At 40.2% G+C, this 15,101-nt stretch overlaps 1 protein-coding gene across 4 annotated transcripts in view; it reads left to right on the forward strand.

Moving 5' to 3' along the window:
• Positions 1 to 15,101, forward strand: part of si:dkeyp-14d3.1 (transmembrane protein 132C) — a 135,720-nt gene that overhangs the window by 103,855 nt on the left and 16,764 nt on the right. For all 4 annotated transcript variants that reach the window (XM_020094097.2, XM_069524112.1, XM_020094099.2 and 1 more), the window contains exon 5: positions 13,623 to 13,766. In XM_020094097.2, coding sequence (XP_019949656.2) covers positions 13,623 to 13,766 — 144 coding nt within the window. The remainder of the gene's footprint in view (positions 1 to 13,622; positions 13,767 to 15,101) is intronic.

Genomic DNA, 15,101 nt, shown 5'->3' on the forward strand with positions numbered 1-15,101 from the left:
TGCTCATTGTGCAGTATGGGATTACTCTGTAGGGAACCATGCAGTCCTCACAGCTTTACAGCAGTACAGATCCAGTTTCATTTTTTGTTTTACATTTCAGATATAGACTGCTGCTGCCTGAAATTCAGGTTTGAAGTTATTATTTGATGATCAATTCGGGGTGAAACATCATGATTGACAGTTGAGATTGACAGATAATTGGTCAAGTGTTTGTTAAGGTGGGACGTCACAACAGAGGCTACTGGGCAGACTCTGGCTTGGTTTCTGGATAGTTGGCGGAAGAAGAGATGGGTTGTCCATACATACAGTCTGTGTGTCTACTTTTGAGGAATGTTTCACCATCCTCACATATTACATCTGCACAACACCATTATGAGAATAGAGCCTCTCTATATGGAGAATACAGTCTCATTCCACATGTTCTCCCTTCTCTCCCAGCAATACCCAAGGTCAGGTTATAGATAAAGGGTCAACTAGCAGTACATTGTAGTGTCTATGCACATGGACTTTCATATCTGCCTCAGATACAGAGAGGCACCAAACTCCAACTCTTTTGTGTATTACACCAGTGGCAAGACGTAAGGACACAACGTGACTTAAGAATGCATGCTTTAGGCATAACTGTCCAATAGGGTGTGAACACCTACATGTAACATAGAGAGTGACAGCAATTCTAGCCTTTCATGGATGTGCTGTTAGAATAGGTGACACAAGTATAGGGAGATATTTGGGGATGCTGCAGGAGACATCTTCTTGAGAATTTCCCGACAGAGTGTAAGCTAAAGAATTCAATTGTCATAAGATACACATACAATTCACAAATTATAGTGTATTACATGAGTTTGGACTAAAATGGATGAAAACAGTAACTTGACTGGTTGGCAAAGGCATAAAACTCTGAGGTGTTAATTCTGTTTTGGATAATTTATCCTTCAGAATCTGTAGATTAACTGTTGATTTTGTGCTGTTTCCATCCCAGAGGAGACCCTGCAGAGAACCTCTGTTCTCAGGCCGACTGAAAACTCCACCAAGTAATGTAGGGCAGACAGTATGAAGCCCTGTGAGGCAAAACCCTGGGAAAAGTTAATTGAAAAATCACTCGCTGCTGCTCATTAAGCTTTTTTTTTTCCTTCTCTGAGCACACAGTTATAATTAATCTTTACTCAGATTAGCGTATCAGGCTTTTAATGAAGATCCTATTGAGCTTATCTCATCTGGTTTTTAGCCACCGGACAGTTTGAGGACTCAGGAGTTTCAGGAAGAATACATTTTTATCCCGGACCTTGTCTAAAAAATCAAGAAGAAGAATATCAACTGTTGCTTCATGAAGCTTTGAAAGAAATATGATCGTCTACAGCTGCCTCTGTTTCTGCTCATAAAATTTAACAGAAAGCCGTTTCCAATATATTTGGTGCCATTGTTATGGTTATTGTATTTATTTTGCAGCATTATTATGATAAGTGATGTTGACAATAAATCAAGGTTACAGATGAAAGAAAGAGGGATAAGAAATGTGGGGAGAGGAGAAGTGGAGAACCAGACTCGGAGGGTGTTTTCAGAGATTGCGTGCAGGGAGAAACACGAGAGGAAATTCTCCAATCTTTTTTAATCAAGTTGAGAGGGGAGACTTCACAGAGCATGCTGAAGGCATCTGTTGACACAACAGCTCTGTGGTTTCGTTCTAGAAAAACCTTTCATCTGTAATTACCACTAATTAGTCTAAGAAGCTAAACTGTATTTTGTCATAATGGAAACTGCTGTGATCGTGTTTAGACCAGAAATAATCTCATAAACTGAATGAGGATCTGTAGCTGACCATGTATCTAAAGGTCGTAATGTAATAAAGCTAATGACTATAGTAATGGGAAGCTTATTTTGGGATTGATCACATTAATGGCCAATTACTCCACTGGTTCCTCAGACCTGTTTCCTGCACGTTTGAGTTTTGAATTACCGCGCCCCTGCTGGGATTGATTATTATGAAAAGGTCTTTTTATTGCGTTTCCCCTGCCAAGTGATGAGCTAGGCAATGGGGGACACCTCTGGGAAAGCAGCAACATCACTTTCAAAGACGACTTCTCTTTTTTTCACCGCTCCCTTTGAAGAGGGCTCCTCCTGCGTGTTGTCACAGACCCACCTGTGCTGGGAGGACTCAGAGCGCCGCTCACCACTTTGTCACCGGTTTCAAACCGTGAAGCCACAGTTCTGCAAATGCAGCAATTATTTCAAAGCAGAAAAAAAATCAAACAACCTCTCAAAAGTTTAAGTCAGTTTAGAGCCAGGAAAAAGCCTCAGAATGCTTTCTGTCAACTGTAGAGGTATCTGCTTGTTTTCTCCTCACCTGCTTTTCCAGATCTGTTCTTCTTTTTTTCTCCACCTCCCATATTTCTTCTACTTGCTCCAGACAAACGTACATTCATTTTACTAACAATCTAGATTAATTGCCTCCCTTGTCACCCCCGCCTCCTTCTGTTGGCATCCTGTGTCTCACACATCACAGTGTGAAAGAGCTGTGTGTTTTTTGGGTCATCTTGAGATGGATCTTAAAGGCAATAATTGGATGCCTGCACCAATTCCCCTGCACAGCGGGAGACTGGTCCATTATCTTTTACCATTGTGAAGTAATACGCTCCTGTCCGGGCTGCCCTCATCATCATTACCCATGCTGTGGATGCCCGGTGACTGAGAGGGAGCAGGAGGACAGGGCATACATCATATCTGGACTCATCAGTCTTCCTGTTCCAGCCGAGACACCAAACTGTGCTCAGTCACAGGAGCTGCGCGGCCGCAGAGATGAGGAGAAATGAAAGCAGCCGTTTGTATTCACATACTGCTCCAATGTATCGTTAAACAATACATCATCACCCCAGCCTTCTCTGGCCACTTCTGCTCTCACATGATAAAGTCATCTATCAACATCCCCCAATGAATGTTTCATTTTACTCCCTTCAATTCCATTCCCTCTGTTGCAGTGCACATCTCCTCTGCCAGGCAAGTGAAATCCGGAGGATCATTAATCAGACACATCGTTAGACATACAGACATATATACTTATATGCCAGCTAATCCTGCAGAACTCATCATTTGCACACAGAGTATTGTGCAAGCTGTTTACCAGCAAGAGCAGAGTACCTGGTTTCCATTGTCCAATAACCTCAGCCACTTGTCTTTAGTCTCTGTTGCATGCCCCTGCTGTTTTAGACAAACAGGATAACAAAAGCATTTTTTCTTTCTCTACAAAGCATGAGTCATACAGTTTACAATAAGGGGCTGATGGATGGACCCCAAGCGAGTAATCCATTAGCATCTACCACAGCTTAGAGGCTGATGATGAAGTGGGAGCAATAATTGAGGCTGCCGCAGTATGCACATGTGGCATATACATGAAATGCTAATTAGGACAATAGACTGTGACGAATGCCCGGCTAATCCAGAACACGACTGGAGTCCTTTACACTGCACGGCTTCCACGTCCATTAGTTCCTTAGTCATCACAGGACGTAAAAAGGAATTTGGATGAGCTGACAGTTGCTGTGACTGCCCATGTACAGTAACGAGGGAGTGAGTGGGTGGATTACTGTACCTTTTCATGACACTGGTGCACAGTGTGAGTTACTCTCAAAAGAACAGATCCTCAGATTTGATGGAAAATTCTTCCAGTGTCTCTCAGTTGGAGGATTCTATGTTCTGAAATCCTTTTGTAATTGAAAGGTTAAAAGTGGGGTGTGTTTGTGAGTTTTTAAAACTCACAAACCCTCTTTTGTTTTTGCAGCATTTCTTTGAAGCGTCGCTCATTACAGTGACATCAGAAATTATCCGTGTCCTTTAAGCAAGCTCACCTTTACACAATGTTTCTGAAAGCTCCTCCAGCAGTCAGGTCAAATGACTTGTTTTCTGTGCCATCGCAATGCCCGGACACTGACCCGCGATTCGTTCTCTGATTTACTTTAAGTTTATTTTGCTGTGACTACAGAAAACGATTAAGACCTTTACCCTGTGGAACCACTTATATTCAAGTTTGTCTGATGGAATGCAGTGAACATTCCTCCCTGTTGCTTTAGCCCTCTCAGTTCTCCTAACCCTGTCTGTAATGGTGGAAAAAAAAAAAGTTTGTACAGCATGGCAAAGTAAAAATGCAGGGATAAAGTGAAGATAGAGTGACAGGGTCTGCACATGTCTGCTCCCATAATTGTTCCCACATCCCACTTCACATTCTGTCTCACTTCTATTCATTCTGACTTTCATCCCGGCCCACTGAGGTTTGAAAGGAATGTGTGTATTTTTTAGTGGTAATGGACTCTACAGTGGAGATGACCTTTGTGCCTGCTGCGAGAGGTCTGTGTCCAGAGGGCAGCTAAGCCAAGCTAAGCCAAGCTAAGCTGGCAGTATAGATCTCGATCAGAGAGGGGTGAAGAAATCAGACGAAGATCATGAGGTCATCCCCTACAGGCATGGTTTGCTGTTGGTGAAGAACTCTTCATCGATCGTCTGAGTGTGATAGATATCGGGCTGAAATTGAGCAGACTGGTGCAAGCAGGGTTGTTTCCCTGAGTCCTGGCCTCAGGGTGCTGGCTTTATGGGCGAACAGCAGGGGTTTGAAAAAGGCATTGCTGCAGCAGCACCGGCATCACTCAAAGCACCCGTCAGCTAACTCCCCTGAGTCCCCACCACTCTCTCACTCATCTCACTGTGAGCAGAGTTGGCTCTGTCCCTGGTGTCTGACCTTGATTCTTCGAGAGCCCAGTTGAGACTGTTGTTGAAATCCACCAGGGACACTCGCTCCTCCCTGCTGACCTGTTGATCTTAATGTATTACAGGTACGGTATTCATGAGAATTGCAGGCGATTCATTCTATAAACTTAAAGTAAAGTACTTCCTCATCAGGCCATGTTTTATTCAAAAGCTCCTTCTCACCACACAAGGTGCATATTGGGGCCACTGGGCTCCACAGCATGGATCTGTCATTCCTGCGCCAACCCTCAATAATAATACCTCTTTTGAAAGACTTTAAAAGCACAGAAACTATTAAGCTCTCTCTAAATGTTCTTTTATATCACAGACAGGTGCCTTAAAGATGCCTGGGAGAAGCATTAGACTGTGTCGTTCCTCTACTCTCTGCATGTTTCTTTTAAAGCTAAAACAGTGTTGCTTGATAAGATTTCAGATTCCTAATGTAATTAATATTTGTTGGGGGATTTGTCCTGTCAGCAGTGTGTCATTGTGACACCTCACTGCAGTCACTTTACCCATAAATCATCTGCACTCATAAATAATGTACAGTTGAGAGCAATTCAATGTGACTGAGAAAATCAATACTGTCCATAAACTGTTGTCTGAATCCTTTTTACATAACCGACCGAGCGGCTCAACTTAAAAAGTGGGAGTTTTTTAATACGTCATTGACTGCCCTTCTTTTGAAGTTTGTGAGTGAGGGGAGAAATGTGATACAAATGTTCCTACCACTGAGTTTATTACGCTCAGGAATTTCTGTTTATTTTTACTTCAGTTGCTGTGAGAATCGTCTGGAGGTTTCAGTGCAAACCATTTTGTCTTTTGATGTTTTCTTACTATTTTTTGCTGCTCCGCACAGTCACAATGGTTTTATCTTCAAAAGTCAAGCTCAGGACATTTAGAAGGAAGATGCTTCTTTTACTCGTGAGTCAGGGACACTTGTGATGGAAGTGGCTATTTAAAACATTATACATTTAGATTTTATCCGCTGATATTGAGAGATGTCAAACAATTCAAGCAGGGACAAGGAATGTGATGGTGAGCTCACCTATATATCCCCTATATATTTCAACATAGGGAATATTTTTTTCTTTATTTATGGAAATAAGGGAAAAAAGACTTATTAGAGGGAATGAGAAGCTACAGCTCTGACAGGGTTTAGCTTCATTTAGCGTTATGACTGGAAGCAGGGGGAAACATCCTCCCTGGCTGGTAAGTTGTGCTCTTACAGGGGATTAAGGACTGTCTCCAGCCACACCGACTTACTGTCACTATGTCTTTACTTGTTACTGCTTCCAGCCAGGAAACAGTCCAGCAAATAACAGTCCATTAAGTGTCTTGTCTATATTTAGATATTATATGGATAAAAAAACAAGACATAATAATATCATGTTTTAATTAGAGGTGCTTGTAAGCATGCTTTGTTTTTACATTTGGACAAAGCCATTTTAGCTGTTTCCACCTGCCCCATCTTTATGCTTTACTAAGCTAATTAGCTGGTGTGGTAGGATTATATTTACCATACAGAGAGTTACAGAGTGGTATCAATCAATCTCTTTGCTGAAATATTACTATAGTAAACACATAGATATTAAATATAATTCAAAGCAACAGTACTGTAAGCTATAAATGCCATGTGGACTGTGCAATTAGTAAATTCATTGATTTACTATCACCTTTGCTTTAAAAGAAATTGTACTGTTAGCTCAACTCAACTGCACACCTCTTTTATTGTGTTTTGTGGATGTTTCTTCTTCTTTTACTTGCCTGATACCAAATTGCCTTTGGAATTAATGGAATTGTTTTGTCACCTGCCTGAATATAATTGGGCTCATCAACTGGTAGCCACGTAACTGATACATTTTAAAGCAAGAAAAAAGAAGACAAGTGACTTAAAAGATGCTCTGATCCTCGTAACTTTGAAGATGAAACATATTTTTATATAATCAGGTGCGTGGCCATGTCTTTCCTCTGCCCCATAGTCAAATAGCAGCTTGTGATAAATCGTGTCTCACTAAAATGAGTGAATGTGTGGTTTGCATTCCTGACCTCTATATCTATTTCTGTGATATTTCACACTGGTGTCGTATTCACTTACATTTTCTCACTGTAGAAAACAGAACAGGAGGCAGAGATTGTCATCTTTGATTGAAGGCAACAATATGTCTATTGTTTATATAAAACTGTTAAATTCCATGTACTTTAAATATTGTGTGCCATTGGCTGAATTGTTTGAATATTGTTACAACTAAAATCCATCACAGTGAAACCAGGGGATGTCAAACTGTTTTCTATGAACAATAATTTGTAGTTTAGAAGTTACACGGTCAAATGTACCATGTGCCACAATCTGCACACATCTATTTATAATCAGCTCAAATATTCAGCCACTTCACATATCATCACTTCAGTCGGTTTGACCTACTATGTTTTCTGACAGAGAATGAAGTGCCTATCCTATAGTGTCTCTTAATTACTGAAGGAAGTACCTCTTGAAGTGGCCCTAGATGTGGCTGCTAATAACAAGGTACCAGTTCACTGTGTCTGTGTGATCCTCAACATGATATCTCATTACCTCTCCTTTTAAACTGACATTTTCTCGACCAGATCCACTATCAAAGCAGCCATCAAGTTCATCTTCCCCCAACTGGCGGTAATGAGCAGATCAGATCTCTGACTGGCGTGCACCTGAGACTGCTACTGAAACGCAGTTAAAGAGGTTTTTGGAGGCAGCGAGGTATGACTGCCGAGTGGAGATTGGTCTTTTTGCAGTCACCTCCGTCCTGTCAGCCAAAAAGAATCAAGGAAAAGGGGGAAGGAGAGGAATGGGAGAGGAGCTGGTTGATTCTTGGAGAAGCGAGTGTGGTTAGGGAAGAGGAGCGAGCACGAGAGGGACTCTCATTAAAAGGCAGTGTGTTGGCTTCACGACCATCCCACCACTTCAATGCGCTGTCATGCAGTGATGTATCGCTCTGCATGGTGCTACCAAGGCCTTTATTCCCACTCTCCTACATGTTTCTTGATTCTAGCCAATTAAACGCCCACTGAAATTGAGCGAAGAAGGTGGCATATTGAGCAATTCATATAGTGGGGAGAGGAGCTGAAGGAAGGATATGTGTCTTTTAGTCTGCTTAATAGCTTCAGGACACTGACACTGAGTGGCCTTTAATGTCTGCTGCATATTATTCGCAATCCCCCTGCTCCCATCTCAGTTTCCTCACTCGTGCACATACCTAATCACCAAGGGATACAAATGTTTATCACAACTCAAGGAATATTTAATTTACTGTAGGTTAGTTGACTGTTGGCATATTTCATGTTATTTTTTAAAAAGCTTTTGCTCTTGAAATGACATGTAAAATCATCAAGGGACTCAATGAAAAGTCATCAATCATGGTGGTAAAATCACCAGATTGTATGTTTTTGCTTTTAAATTGTGCATTTGGGTTCATCTGGACAGTCTGTTGGCTGTAAAACAGCCAGAACAACAGGGGACTGACATGAATAGGTGTAAACACTAAGCATAGGCACTATGTTTCCACCCTCGAATCTCTTCGCTGCGCTATGAATAATGCACGTCCCGAAATTTCCAAATTCAACACCATGGTTGACCTGTTCATTTGTTGGTGTGGCCGAGATGGTGGAGGTCAGAATATGGATGCGTCGGTGCGCCGTCGAGGCAACAGCAGGACAGACGGCGTTGCTACTTCTCATGCTGCCCATGTCACTCAGGCTGACACCATAAATCTCACTTATTTTCAGATCCAGCCGAGACACAGGCAGAAATTACGGCCCAGAACACATTACCAGCCACTGCAGTGTGCTGAATGCTAACAGAGAGATCCTTGATAAAGCAGACAGGCAGTTCTCCAACAGATTATTGAACAAAAAGACTTCTACCTATGAGACTTGAGGGAGCAGACTGGTTTGTGAGTAAAGCACAAACATTTATGTCAACTTTTGAGAATCAAATAAAATACAAAACAGGATGCCTGCATGGAAACATCTGTAAAAATATGAATATGTGCTTTTGTGGAACTATATCACTGTCCTGTGTCTTCTGCAGTATACACCACATTGTCTTATAGTGGTGAGGAAAGAGTGATAAAAAGCAGGACACATGTCAGTGAGGAGGCACAGAGAGTGAGTAGATATAATATAATGCTTCTTTATACCCTTACTTTATATGCATGCTCTTTTTAAATTTGCTATATGTAATAGCTACAGACAGTATACTCATTCTCATTGGCTTGTTTTGGGTGTTACCAGCTTCTTTAGCTTTTTCTACATTTACCAGGCTTAGACTAATAACTGGGAAAAGTGAGTAACTGGTTCATTGGGCGTCCAAAATCCTGCTGGCTCACTTACTAGCTGGGCCTAGACGGTTGAAGGGGTGACTATTTCTCAAGAAGCAAGGCGGGTCATCCACTGACCAGAAGGTTGGCAGTTTCATCCTTGGGAAAGATACTGAACCCCAAATTGCTCTTGATGGCTGTGCTGCACATGGATGTTCTGTAAGAATGCGTGTGTGAATGGGTGAATCGCAAAACTGTATCGTAAAGAGCTTTGTTTCAGAAATACCTTAATCTTTTGGCTCATCAGCAGCACATAATCATAAGTATCAGAGATTGTGTAAAAAGCTGTTTATTTTGAAGAAAGAACCACACTTTGAGGAAGTTGCTTTTTCTGTGCAGGAGGAAACTGTAAAGTTATTGTTGGTTACATTTGTGTGATATCCAAAGGGATTTTGTAGTTTATCAACAGTTAACCTAGATTTTGGATTTGAGTGGAAGTCCAGAATCAAGAGTTATCTTTGCTGCTTAATTCCTAAAAAAAAGTATTTTTTCTTCTGGTAATATTCTGACTTTGTTACTGTAATATGGTGACTTTTTTGTCATTTAATTACAAATTTATTCTCGCAGTATTATACTGGTTTTTTTTCTCAATTAAGACTCTATTGTTGTAATATTACAACTTTATTGTTAAAATCTGGGATTTGTTTTTGTTCAGTACGCCCCTAATACTCTGTCGTAGATGAGGGCGAAGCAGACACAGAACTAGAGTTAAATCATTTTCTGTGAAATTCCCCTTTAATATATCTAACATCTAGAATAAGAAAGTCATTAATCTCTGACCATAATGAAAGCTCTCATTGTGTAATAGACATTTTTCCAGTTTCAAAGGCCCATATTTCATTATGTCTTCATTCATACCAGTGTAATCTGACCATGTATCACTGCTGATGTGCTCCACTGGTGTCCATTCTGTGTTTAATTGTGCTATCTATGTCAGAGTGTGTGAACCATTGATGCATCACTCTGGGCTCCTGCTGTGTCTTATTACCAGCAGGCCCTGCTCTCTGCCGCTCTCAGCCTGCTGGGTCATCTCCAGCTGCTGTAATCTAACATTAGCCTCTGCTTTCACCAGGTCCCAGCCATTTACCCCATCATGTATTATAGATGACCCCCTGAAAATGGAGGAATCCCGGTTAATTTACAACAACCCTGGGCTTTAAGGGGAATTGAATCAAAGTTGGCGACACAGGGAGTGTAGGGTTTATTTTGCTTTATAACACTGTCACAGTCTATAAAATTGTAATGAAAATTCATTTGAAGATTAAGTGGCTTTTTTGTGATACATTGGTATTTCCTGGCTCAACTAAAAATCATTTAGCTCCCAAGCTGAATGGTCTCGGTAAATGATGCTTACAAACGAACAGGCTCCTTTCAACCAAACTTAATCCTGCTTTTCTCTTTTTTCCAAAGACTCCGATTCTCCAGCTCACAAACACACGGCAAGTCTTTAGAAAGCGAGTTCACAGAACAGCGAACAAGTCCCCTGTACTTTCCTGGTGACTGTGAAATACACATGATTATGACGACATTGAGTCAGACTCGGTCCTATCTGCGCCTGTCAGATTTAGTAATATTATTCAAAGTGAATGTGACATTTTATTCAACAGACATCACTTCAGAGTAAAAAGAAAGAAAGAAAGAAAAATTGTTGCTACCTCAATAGAATAACGCAGACATGTCTTATGTGCTGGTAAAGCCTAAATACTGAGAAATAAAAAATAGTGTGTCATGAGGTTCCTGCCCATTGAAATTGAGGAAATCAGTTCCGGGCTTTTGTGGAAGGCCATCTGAAGCACAGAATGAAAACCGCTTACAATTCTGTACAATTAGCTAAAGCCATTTCAGTTCAATTGCAAGAGGGTTTTGTTCATCACACAGTATTCAGAGGTACACGTTAACCTCAGTTATTTACTGTGGCAACCAGGGTTCCAGAGAAATCTTTGTAATTTCTTTGGGCTCAATAGGCAGAAGAGACAATCTGAAGTGCATGGCTGACCAGACTGCAAAAGTTCCCTCAAACTTATCTTAACTGGCCCCAATTATCTTCTGTGACAATAGTGGTGTCTGTGAATGTGTAATAAAAGGTTAAGATTTCTGTTCAGAGTAATGAAGCTGTGCCATTTATTTTAAAGAACCAGGGCTATCTAAACCACTAAGGTCACTCACTGAAAGTATTTCTACTAAAGTCCATGGGCAAATTACGGCACTGGTGTTTTTCACAGTGGTGTGAATTTGATCAGATATTTTATTTGTCATTGTTAGACCTGAGTTAAAAGTCCATCTTAGTTTTGTTCATATTTATTTTTTATTTTAGTTTAGTGACTATATCTCTGGAAATCCATCAAAATATATTCTAAATGTGTAAGACTTATTTTAGTCATTTGAGTCTCCTTATCATCCAGACCAAGAACAAGCTTTTTATTTAGACATCAGCAATTTCATCCAACTGCAACAACCTTTGCAATTTCAGTGAAACTCTTGCAATGTGGATCTGTCAGAGAGAAAACAGAATTAAATAAAACCCTTTACATGCAAAAGGAACCATGTACAACAGCTGTGTTATACATCCTATATAACCTAATATGTAATTTTGTGGAACTTGGTGTTGTGGTGTTTACAGGTTCAACACAAACGTTTTGCACATAAAGCAACATAAGTACTACACAGTTACAATAGCTATGACCCAACAGACTTTATTCAAGACCAAAACAATCTCCTACATGACATACTCTTCTGCATTCAATATATTATTTGTCTTGTGAAAACCCAAAATGCATCAGCCACATATTGAACAAAAATTGAGACTCTCTGTGTCTGTTAGCAGTGGTATAAAAAAAGACTAACCACAATATCATTTCAATGAAAAGTTGAGGGGCACTCAGTGGAGCGCAAACCTCCATCAAGGTCCAATAGCCCTTCATGAAACCTTATTTAAATTCACGAGGTCTGGATTTTTGTTTGAATCTGCACCAAATTGCACAGACTCATACAGATCAGTCCTCTCAACATGCCCGATTTTTTTCTGGTATTCTGTTGTCATAATCCGTCCAGTATATTTCGTAACCTTGCTTACAAGCAAACAAACCTAAATAAGCTAAACAAACCTTTTTGGTGGACGTCAAAATTTCCAGTTGTTGAAGAAAGAGTTTTTTTATCCAGTTCAGATCTTGTTTTAGCGTTTTAAGATGTGAGAAAAGAAAAAAAAAAAGAAAACTGCAGGAGGAAGTGGTGTTCACCGTGTATTTTAAACCAGAGTTTGAGACTTCTCCTGTTACTACTCTTACCAGGTGATTACACAGGCACAAGAGCAGGGTAATTACATCCCCCAAAGAGACTGTGAAGACAGCACTTAATTTCCTGTGAATCCAAGAAAAAGTGAAGCTGAAACAACCCCAGCAACAGAAGCTCTCTGTGACTACATGTAACATTACTGATAATGTTTCTGAGTGGAAGAGGAAATAATTAATGTAATGGAGCACACACACTTTTCTCACTTAAATGTACTTTTCAGCATTTGATCTGTTAAATTTGTTTCCCCAGATCTGTAATTCCATACAAGCAACCTGGCTGATATGCTAACTACTTTCATCAGTTAGGTGGCTGAGGAGCTGAGGGAAATGCTGTCTATTCCTACAAATACTTACACTCACTATAACTGGATGAACCGCAAATATTTACAACAACAAACTCAACAGTAGATACACAAAAATCAGTATCGTGAATGAGAAAGAAAATACATGTAAATAGACAAAACATCTATGGCACTCAGTTGAGAGCATACCTCCACCAACAGACCCCCTTATGAAAACAGATTAGGTTCAATTTATTTGGACCTGTGCAAACTCATAAATATCTGTCAGTCAAACATCTGAATTATTCTCTGAGAAATGCTAAAAAAAAACGCCCTGTCTCACAATGTTAAAGAAAGTGGGGGGAAAATCTGGGCTGTGCCCCCTGTTCTGGATCCGCACCAAAGTCCAGTAGTTTTTAACGTAATCCTGCCAACTAACATACGAAAATACACACAACACAACCAAATACAGAAACACACCAACAAATGCTCACAACACTACTGATGAGAAGTCGACTTCAAAAGTCATGTCGCATTGAACAACAAGTGTTCTTACATTTGCTGTGTTGTGCATTTTAGTTGCAGTGTGTTAGCCTCCTCAGCCACAGATAAAATGCTGCACCTTTAAAAACTGAGCTCTCTTTCCTGGAGATCAACTTAACGATGCAGATTTAGATTGTAGTCGTCCGCTGCGCCTGGTGAAATAGATTTTAAATGAAAGACATTGATTTTTAGCTGCTGAGCTCACCAAGTCCCATTATTCTCTAATTGAGCAGTGATTGTACAAAGCCTCTTTAGGTCATTTTCAATACCACTTGTTACTCACACATTTTCTATTAGCTCTGAACTGGTGATTACTGATCATGTGTTAGTGGTTGGATTAGACACTTAGCAGCTCATTGACCAGTGTTGTGCTCTGTTCTCTCTCTCCCTCCCTCTCCCTCTCTCTCTCTCCATGTCTCTAGGACTCGGAAATCTTGAACACTGCCGTGCTGACCGGGAAGACAGTGGCTGTCCCAGTAAAGGTGGTGACCATCGGAATAGACAACTCAGTTACTGACGTCTCCGATGCAGTCAAGTGTCGCTCTACAGATGAAGATGTGGTGAAGGTCAGTAAAAGATGAGATGTTCAAAGAGAAGCTACCCTCTGCATCTCTTTAGGTGTTTAGGTGTTTTTTATTTATTTATTTTCATTATATATTTACAGAATTTTACATCAGCAGCAGGAACATTGTGTGACCTGGTAAAGTCATGTGCAGATATATATTGATATACAAAACTGCTGGGCCTCAGTGCAAGGACCCATATTGTGTGTATATATATGGTACATTTACCTTCATAATATAATCAATTCATTAATATTGGTTCATATCAGTTCAAATGCAAAATGTATTATTTTGTCCCTTTTCAAACTGACAATCTGTATTAGTTCAAAAAGACGCAGGGCAGGTATTGTCAAGCTGTACAGATATTGCATTAAAGCTTTTGTGAAATCAATAATGTATGTTTTAAAGATGTCACACATGAGAAGGTTTTCTATGTTTACCGTATCTAAATAAATCCTGGAGAAAGGAAGCAAACACCAGCAAACAACATGAAAGTATGTGTTTGATATGCAGTGGCTGCTCACTGCTGCTCAACTCTTCCCTTATTTTTAGGGCCTGTTTCAAACCCGAGGCTCAAAGCACAACAAAGTAAAAAAGTCACGTAGTGTTATCACATTGAGCCCTGGTATCAGTGGCTTTACTCTCCAGTAAAAAAAGTTTTCACCTCTTTCACTCTTCACCACAATCCCAGGTCCCTAATATCTACAGAAACACTTGATGAAAAACCAGAGAAAGAAATCACATATTTCTTTGGTCTTTTCCAAATTCTAAGAGGCTGAGAAGTGGCTCAGTATCTACAAACAGTCCCCAGCCTTGTCAGGGGCTGCGTTCCAAATCATCTTTCTTTCTGAACCTGTCAGGATCACACAGGATAGCGAGATGCAGCAAACCAAACTCAAAGTAATGTACACTAAAGTGTGATAATGAAACCAAATCAAAACTAAGGAAGAGGAACATATTTATCCACATCAATCCACCTAATCATGTCTGATGCATGAGTTATGGATGGCTAAGTAAGTTCCAGAGGGAAATTAAATTGCAGTCAAAGCTGTTTTAATAAAAGCCACAGCTCTACTGCTGAGATCTCTAGTTCAGAGCATTTATCCGGGTGCCCACTCAGGGTACGTTGTTTTTCTAATCATAGCTCGCAATCATGTATGTTAACATGACTAATTTATCTAATTTTGACCCAGGGAATTGTAGATAAGTAAACACAGAGTGACATTAAATCTGAATAATGAATCACCCTGCGCATTAAAAGATGCTTCTACTCACTTGTGGCATCATAATTGCAGTGAATTAGAAAGAAATCCCTCAGGTCACATGTTTTTCTTTAAA

Source organism: Paralichthys olivaceus, chromosome 4 (genome assembly GCF_024713975.1).
Source record: "Paralichthys olivaceus isolate ysfri-2021 chromosome 4, ASM2471397v2, whole genome shotgun sequence".
Taxonomy (NCBI): Eukaryota; Metazoa; Chordata; class Actinopteri; order Pleuronectiformes; family Paralichthyidae; genus Paralichthys; species Paralichthys olivaceus.